Source organism: Pundamilia nyererei, unplaced genomic scaffold (genome assembly GCF_000239375.1).
Source record: "Pundamilia nyererei isolate P.nyererei 1_Seehausen unplaced genomic scaffold, PunNye1.0 scaffold00069, whole genome shotgun sequence".
In the NCBI taxonomy this organism is placed as follows: domain Eukaryota; kingdom Metazoa; phylum Chordata; class Actinopteri; order Cichliformes; family Cichlidae; genus Pundamilia; species Pundamilia nyererei.
In genome coordinates this window covers 3,038,060-3,046,763 of record NW_005187470.1, presented here as the reverse complement: position 1 = coordinate 3,046,763, position 8,704 = coordinate 3,038,060, and the positions used below count along the sequence as shown (strand labels likewise).

The window sequence follows — 8,704 nt, the reverse complement described above, 5'->3', positions numbered from 1 at the left end:
CGGGAAATAGTAGGATACTTAACAGACTTCCAACGTCTCGCTAATAAGGATGTGAAGGCTATAATATCCTTTTGCGTAGAATCAAGTGTAAGTGAGCGATCAGGAATCCCGAATACAGCAATCAGAGGACAAGGATGAAGAGTTACCCCAAGAACAGTTGACATAATAGCAAAATACCCTGTTCAGAAACCTTCCAGCTCAGGACACAGAAAAAACATGTGACTAAGGTGACAAGGAGAGCCATGGCATTTATCACATTTATTTTCCACTTCTAGATACAATTCAGAAAGTCTAGACTTAGAGAAATGCACCCTGTGTATGACCTTAAATTGAATAAGTCCAAGATGAGCACAGGAGATGGAAGACCGTACCCTCGCTATAGCCTGTTCACAAGACTCCTCAGGTATTTGAATTCCTAGTTCTCCTTCCCATGTACACTTAAGCTTAACGTTAGAGTGGTTACTAAAAGACAAGATAGTATCATAGAGTTTCGAAATGGTTCCTCTGTGATGAGGAATAAATGATAACGTAGTTTCCCACTGCTGTTCTGGAGGTAAAGGGGAAATTTGGGAAACTCTTGGCAACAAAATTTCAAATTTGAAAATGGCAAAACAAATGGGTAATAGGGAGATCGTAACGAGAAGACAAATTGAGAAAACTATCGATAACACCATCCACATATAAATGTTTGAACTGTTTTATACCCTTGTCACACCACACTGAGAATGTTGAGTCCAAGAGTGAAGGGGGAAACAAATAGTTGTCGCTTAGAGGACCCGAGGAAGATAGCATTACAAAATTAAAGTGCCGTCTAAACTGAAACCAGATTTTGAGTGTGTAAAGAACCACCTGATTATCAGTATACAGAGAGGGTTTTACGGATAAAGAGGAATAGAGCAAGGCTGGTATAGAAGAGCCCTTACATGATGATAGCTCCAATTTACACCACGAGGAACCAGAAGATTTTAGCCAGTAGCAAAGTTTATGGATGTAAGCGGCCCAGTAGTAGGCTAGAAAATTAGGTAATGCAAATCCTCCACTAAATCTGCATCGCTGCAGTAAGGTTTTAGAAACCCTAGCTGGCTTCCCTCCCCAAATGAAAGAACCAATAATCTTGTCCAGTGAAACAAAGGCTATAACTTTTAATGTAAAGCTACTCTCAAGAACACATCTTATTAGCATCTGTTACTGGTAATTACAGAAAAAACATGAAAGGAAAGAATAAAGATTTTTACCCACTTAGCTGATATCAATCATTGGTCTATGAGAACAGTTAACTGAGATCCAGTGCTTCCTGGTTTGTATAACCTTCCTCTTCATATTTGAAGTGGGCAATAAACTGTACATTAATCAATCAGTGTCCCTGTTGCACGGGCTAGACTTTTTTTTTTTTTGGCCAGACACCATGCACTATAAGTAACATTAGGCAGTTAGCACATGGCAGACATTACCAATGACCTAGCTCATCTATCCAGTGCAAAAGCACAGAAGCACAAAGAAAAATGTCAGTTCAGCATAATTTATCCCTTTACTATAATCCTGCAGTCCTGTAAAAACTAACACCCTTACTGTAGGAATTAAGAGGGTAGGTAGCATTCAGGGACTGATAGTCAAATCCATTTAGTTTTGGTTTGATCATCAGCAAGTGTGAGCATCTCTATAAAAGCATAGGTTTTAGCAATTTGCTTGTCTGGAGCATTCAGTTGTATTTTAACATAATGCCAAGGAAGAAAGATGTCAGCAATGATCTTAGAGAAGCATTTGTTGCTGTTCATCAGTCTGTTTATAGTTTGATCATTCTACAGTGATTAAAAATTATTATAAAGTGGAAAACTTTCAATCTTCCCAGGAATGAATGTGCCTGCAAATTCACACAAGACCAGAAGAAAGCCTCTTTTCTCTAACACAAACATGGCAGCACAGCTTAGGTTTGCCAAGTTGCATCTGAACAAACCAAAAGACTTTTGGAGCAAGGTTCTTTGCACAGAAGAGATCAGAATAGCCATAATGCGTAACACTGTGCATGGAGAAAATCAAACACAACATGTCAGCACAAACACGATGGGGAAGGAGTTATGATCTGGGGTTGTTTTGCAGCCACAGGACCTGGTCACCTTGCAGTCATTGAGTTGATCATAGACCTATCTGTGAGGCCCTCTGTCCAACAGCTAAAATCTGGCTGATGCAACAGGACAATGATCCCAAGAGCAGCAGCGAATCTACAGCTGAATGTCTGAAAAGTAAAACAATCAAGGTTTTGCAATGGCCCAGTCAAAGTCCAGACCTCTACCTAATGGAAATGCCACTATGCATAAACACATGCCTGAATCATGTTGTTCACTTAGGTTTTTATACACAATTTATCCATTTCTGCTTAGTTTTTGTTCAAGGAAAAAAATCACACAGTGTAAGATGTATTGTTGTTCATCTGATGTTGTTTTTGAAGTTTTTATTTATGTCCTGATCTGCAAAAGCTTAGAACTGATAGATGGGGCACTTTCTTTTCACAAGTGTAGGCTGAGTAGTGATACAGGACTACCGGCCTGCACAGAAGCTTTTTTTGTGGTTTTAATGTGATGTTACTTTAATGATGATGTTGATTGGATCCTTTCTGCTTTTTCCAATCAGAGAGTGGTGGGCGCAAACTAAATGAGAATAAGATGTTGACTTCTAAGAAAGCCAGGTGAGCGCCATCAGCGTCTCTATTTTCACATAGAAGACCTACATACTTTCTCGCATGAAAATCACCATTTTAACTTGCTAATTCATTACAGCCATGGCGCTAACTTTACTGCATCTGTAGTTATGTGTCTATAATTCTTTCCCATGGCAGGTTCGACCCTTACAGCAAGTCCGGCTTTGCTATCTGCAGGATCTGCAAGAGCTCAGTTCATCAGGCTGGATCACACTACTGCCAGGGCTGTGCATACAAGAAAGGTACAAAGTCGCACTGGTTACCATGCAGGAATGCTACTGTGGGTCCAAAACTTGAATGCATTTATTGCTTTCAGCAGATTCTAACAAAACTGCCTCTCTGCATGATACACAGATCAATACACAGATGTTCTTTGTAAACATTATACTTGTAGTCCTGCTTTTCTTCACAGCTTTAAGCTCTGAAAACCGTTAAGCAACTGCTTCTGACACATCTACTTATTTTTCTTTTTTTGTCTTTAAATTGAGGCAAAAATGCTCAGATTAGGATGTGGCAATAGCTGGGAATGTGAGAGGACTCTGACCTGCGGTGGGCTTTTCCCCCTCTTTAATCTATTTTATATCTACTAAAGGTCTTAGACTAGATCTTTGTTGTTGAGTCAGTCAGATCAATGAACAGTCCCTCTTCCGTAGTTCTGAAGTCAGCATTTGCCTGAGTGGTCTAAGATTTAATCTTTCAAGAAGATTAGTTTAACAGTTCAAAGGTAGCATGGCTGACAGTGCTAGCTGTTTACATTAGATAATACAAATGACATTACGTCTCAAAAGGTATAGATATGTTGATCTTCATGTTACTTACATAGTCCAGTGTGGCTACAGGTTATCAGGCCAGATAAAGAAGCAAGGAGCAAATATAATAACAAATACAAAGGATGAGTAGGGCAAAGTACAGTACATGACAGCTTCATTCCCACGTGGTTCGGCAAATACGAATTCAACAACAGGGTTACAACAGCCTGCTTGAGGCTTGGATGTTTTTGGAAACTTTAACATGAAAGTGAGGTCAAAACAGTTATGTATTCCTATAATGCATGGCTATTCAACTAAGAAGTTAGTTGGGCCAGATTTTCAAACCGAGGAATTTATCTGGGGCAGATACTTTTTAGCAGCCAGTAAGCAGCAGATCATGATCAATTTCAAAACCACACAACTGTATTGAAAAACATGTAATTTTTTATTCCCTTTTCCCCTGTAAATCTGGTGACCTCTCACAAATGCACACCAAAAGGTCCATTTAAAAAAAAAAGGGAGCTATAACTAAACTATTTTTTTGCACATTTGAAATACTAATAATAATTAAAAAAAACATTTTGATAATTCCCCTTCAAATTAAAATAAATATTTTGCTGACCACTCACTTTTCCTGCCATGGATGGAGCCCCATCTGTCACAAGTATACAGACGTGCTTCATTTCCAGACCATTTTCCTCAAAAAGAGCTGAAATCTTCTCAAACATTATTTCGCCAGCTGTGTGTCCCTCTAACGGTAATAGCCGAGCAATTTTGCATCCAAAAACCAGACATATATGCACAACTGTGCAATATCAGTTCTGTCTGTGAACCCATATCCTGCTATAGACATTACATCAGTTTTCTTCAGGTCATCTAACAGCATTTCAAACTTGTCTGACGCCAGAACTTAAACTCTACGAATATTTGAACTGTCTGACAGGGGTATGTTTTTAATAGCAGATGTCACACTTTAGTTTTTTCGTCATTTATCACCGCATCCACCACAGCCAGCATGCAGTATTTCACTGTTTCAGAATCTGTGAAATGCCTTTTCTTCTTCGCCAAGAACCAAACACGAAGGGAAGCTGCTGCAGCTCTCTCTTGGGCTGTACAGGACCCTCACCATGGTAGTACAACTCCGGTTGTAAGATTATTAAACTCGCAATTAAACTTTGCAGCCCTCTCCTGAGATTGCTCTGGAAAGTTTGTGTAGAAAGTCTGGTGTTTGTCATTGTGGTGCCTTCGTACGTACCGCAACACACTCACTGCAAATGAAACAAATAGGTTTGGCATTTGGATTTGGCGGTAAAATGAATAAGTATTTGTCAGTCCAGGCAGGGTTAAACCGACAGTTTTCATTGTCAATTTTACACTTTTGGACTGAGAAAGACATGCTGTTGTCACATCATACGATGATAGTTTAATATGTTTACATCACGGTGTATTGTGGGTTAAATATTGCTAGGCTACTAGGAGTGTTGCATTCACAGTCTACACTACACTGTAGGAATTTTTTAATTTTTTAAAATTAATTAATTAATTAATTTTTTGCGTTTTCTCTGTGTTTCTGCCAGGACCACAGGCAGGGCCACTCGCTGGTTGATTCTGGGCCGCCATTTGAATAGGCTTGTTATAATGCCTTGGAGAAGTTGTGCTTTTGACCTTCTGTTTTGGCTATCGGTCATTTCATCAGATGCCTCACATTTTCCTGGGGAAAAAAACTTTGAGGAAATATGCACTTCTTCATCAGAATTATGCAAAATTTTAGGTCTCTACTGTCATTTCTTATTTGCCTGCCCTTTGTGCTTTTTCTGTCATTGAACAGGGAAAATTGGAGAAAAACATGCTTTCGGCAGGACATTAAGAACTCGCTAGAGAAACAATAATGCTCCCAGATTTTCCACCAGATGCCTTTTGGAGTCTGGAACCCTGAGCTGGGGCATATTGCAGATAAAAGGACCTCTGGTCTTTCTCAGGAATTGATGTGATCAAAAAGCATAGTTACAGGAGAGTTAATATTTAACTTAAACTCATCAGTTTGATAGACGGAGCTGATGCTGCTGTTTTCTGTTCACAGTTCAGTTCTGCTGCCCCAAAGAGGCCAAAAACCTCTGATAAAATAATGATGCTTGCTTAAACCATTTTTGCATTGTTCTTTTCTCTCTCTGTTGTGTCCAGGAATCTGTGCAATGTGTGGAAAGAAGGTTTTGGACACCAAGAACTACAAACAGACGTCTGTGTAACTGCATGCTGATCAGGGAGAGGCTCCACACGTGAATAACGGACTGAAAGAGAGGTGGCTTTGTTTGCTGGAGCTGTTACAGTGGCCATACGCAGGCCATCTCTAAATACACCACCCGTTATCGCTTGTTTCTGCAGTCAGCACTCTCAGACTTTTCCTGTATTTTAAATTCAGTTCTTTCCTTTTCAAGATGTTAATTTCTGTATGTAATATATGCCGTGTTGCTTTTGTTATGTGAAATAAAGCTTCCACTATGAGGACATCTGACCGGGTCGTTTTGTCTCCTTGCCTTCAGACATAAAGTGTTTAAATTTAGCCCGTGACGCACACTTGTCTCATATGCCTGAAATAATCAGTTTATTCTGACATAATCATATTTGGAAACGGTCAGGTGTGACCCCTCTGCCTCCCCCCCATCCCCTCAACTGCTTTCAGAAAAAGAGGTTAGAGTTCACAAGCTCATCAGTTGATATTTAAAGGGCTCACTCTCCCCCAGGCCTTTAGCAACATGTGCACATTTTTTTTAAACGTGTCCTTATTAATTTATACTGCCGGTCAACAAGATACAAACGGCCTTAGTTTCTGGGTAATCTACAGCAGGTAACTCTCAGATATGACTGATGTAAATGAGTCAGCTGTTCATAGCTATGTTTAGCAGAGCTTTAAAATACAAAAAACATTATCAAGAGACAGTTATATCATTCTGGACAGGGGAAATGTTCTAACAAATCCATGTTATTCGTTTAACTAAACCCAGGCTAAATGTATATATTCATAATATTAAGTTAAATAAGTCGCATACTCGTACCTGGGGGATTTGGTGTGCCACTTTGTGTCTCCATACTGAGACATAAAGTGGCTCTAGCTTTAAAAAGTCTGGATGCATTCGTATTTTAACCCAGAGGTGATTACCAGACAAAGCAACCGCTAAAAAGGAGAATATGTGAATGAGCAAGACTGCTGCTCCTCCTGGCACAACGTTCCCATTTATCTGGGCTTGTGACGCCCTGAGGGTGGATTTGTATCCAATCCTACTCTCAAACCAGGGAGCTTTCATGTGTAAGATGAATCCATTAACCACTACACAAAGGACCCACATACAGTACATGCTATTTACTACTGCAAAATGAAAAAACAGTGTCCTGTCCATTCACATATTTTTTAAATATATGAACAAACTGGAACTGCCAATTGCACTTTAAAAAGAGGAGATTTCCCTCGTTTTATTGTGTTCGAGGCCTTGCTGGATGTGGCTCGTTATCATTTATCATATGTTGACATTCAAAGAGAAAACAAGAGAGAATATGGAAACATACCAACTGTTAGGGACTTTAGCAGCATGGCTGTAGTGGCAGAGCATCAGTCATTGGGTCACCGTCAGAGCAGAACCGAGGACATCTGGTTCACCTCACTTTACTGTCTCAGGGAGAGTAGCACAATCACAAAGTCACTTATGTGCACCGATTCGCTTACACTAGTACATACGGTGTCCACAAAACAGAGATTATGAACTAGGATACGCAGTCAGAAACCTGTTAAACTCCTATTTAAAACTATACTTTAATATAATATATATCAGTCATACACCTATAAACAGGCCCAAGTTTAGAGTCTATACAATATAATCAAAGCCAAAAAGCCTGCTTTAAACTACATCAGGAACCGGCCTGGGGAATGACAATGATCACAGACAAGCCTATGAGCTATGAGTTTGAGGCAGACTGTAAGACCATATAGGTAATGAACTCTCTTCCACAGGTGCTACTGTGTATTTAAGAAAGGGACAAAGCTTCATAACACAGTAATAACTGAAGAGCGTTTATAAGTCCAAATCCGCTGAGTTGCTCACAAATATCTCTCATTCATATATTAATAAGAAAATAGGTTTATACTAGATGAGAATTTATTTAACTTTGGCAACTTATAGCACAACTAAAAATATTTTCAGTGTTTCTAGGCTACTTATTGCCATTACTTTATTTGGGAACATGCAAATAAATATGGTATATGCTGCAAATACTGCATTTAATATATACCAACCTTAAGGCCGCCTATGTTATCCTGGCAATATTCTTTCATGCTAATAAAAAACTGACTTTAACTACTAATGATGACATAGGCCATGATAATTAACACCCATCTACAATAATATTGATAAAAAATACAATAAATGTGCCGATTTTATATTCAGCTTTAGCTTAGCTTTAGCTTAGCAACAGGGTCAAATTCTGACAAGCCACCTATCTAAGGTTAACCCCCCCCGATATAAGCCCTGATCAATCCTCTCTACATATTAATGAAGCAGCCAGTGTTCTACCTCGTGCATAATTACGCACCCCTTTCCTATTGGTGACGCAGGCACTATCGATCCTGAAGCTGCCTATTTAACATGGGCGAGCAGCTGGAAGCATCGGACACAACCTGGGCTCCTGAAGGCTGCAGTCACCGGTGAGTCTTGCTTACTTCTTCTTATAGACAGATTTCTGGGAACTAAAAACTTTATTTTTCTTTCTCTAGTGTTTAGACCTGTGTTGGTGCAGAAACAGGGTCAATGCTATTGTTAAGACTAAATAAGCAGTGGCGTGTCCAGCGGGGTGGCCTGGGAGGGCAGACTGGCCACCCCAGGTGCCACCCCCAAACAATAAAATTCAATCAAATATCAAATGTACGATTATGTTTTAATGGTGAAGCTCAGATATCCGAGTGTAAGTGAATGCAGCATCGGCTTCTGCGCTATGTGCATCAGGTTAGCAAAGGTAGGAGAGCCAAGCACGAAAGACGGTGCCAAAAAGTGATTGTCTGCCAAAAACTGATTTCCAATGTTTCTGTGTATTTTTTATGTGTAATATCTTTACGTATGTTCGTAAATAGACTTCGGTGAATAGGGTTTACAAAGGGGTTATAAAGAGAATTAAAAAATTATCAGTTTTTCAAGTATCTTTACAACTCTGTGTTATTGTACTTACATTATAACCAATCCGGTCCTTTATCCCCACTTAAAATATTTTTACAGAA

At 39.4% G+C, this 8,704-nt stretch overlaps 1 protein-coding gene across 2 annotated transcripts in view; it reads left to right on the top strand.

Annotated features, from left to right (window-relative positions):
• The window catches only part of cript (cysteine-rich PDZ-binding protein), a 10,487-nt gene extending 4,531 nt beyond the window's left edge, over positions 1 to 5,956 (top strand). The window contains exons 3-6 of one of the 2 annotated variants that reach the window (XR_001290415.1): positions 2,629 to 2,683; positions 2,834 to 2,937; positions 5,022 to 5,215; positions 5,626 to 5,686. Coding sequence is in view for 1 of the 2 variants with exons in the window: in XM_005736513.2 (XP_005736570.1) it covers positions 2,629 to 2,683; positions 2,834 to 2,937; positions 5,626 to 5,690 (224 nt within the window). In the remaining variant the exon portion in view is untranslated. Of the gene's footprint in view, positions 1 to 2,628; positions 2,684 to 2,833; positions 2,938 to 5,021; positions 5,216 to 5,625 lie in introns of both variants that reach the window. The other variant, XM_005736513.2, reaches the window with a different exon arrangement.
• Positions 5,957 to 8,704: the final 2,748 nt, after the last annotated feature.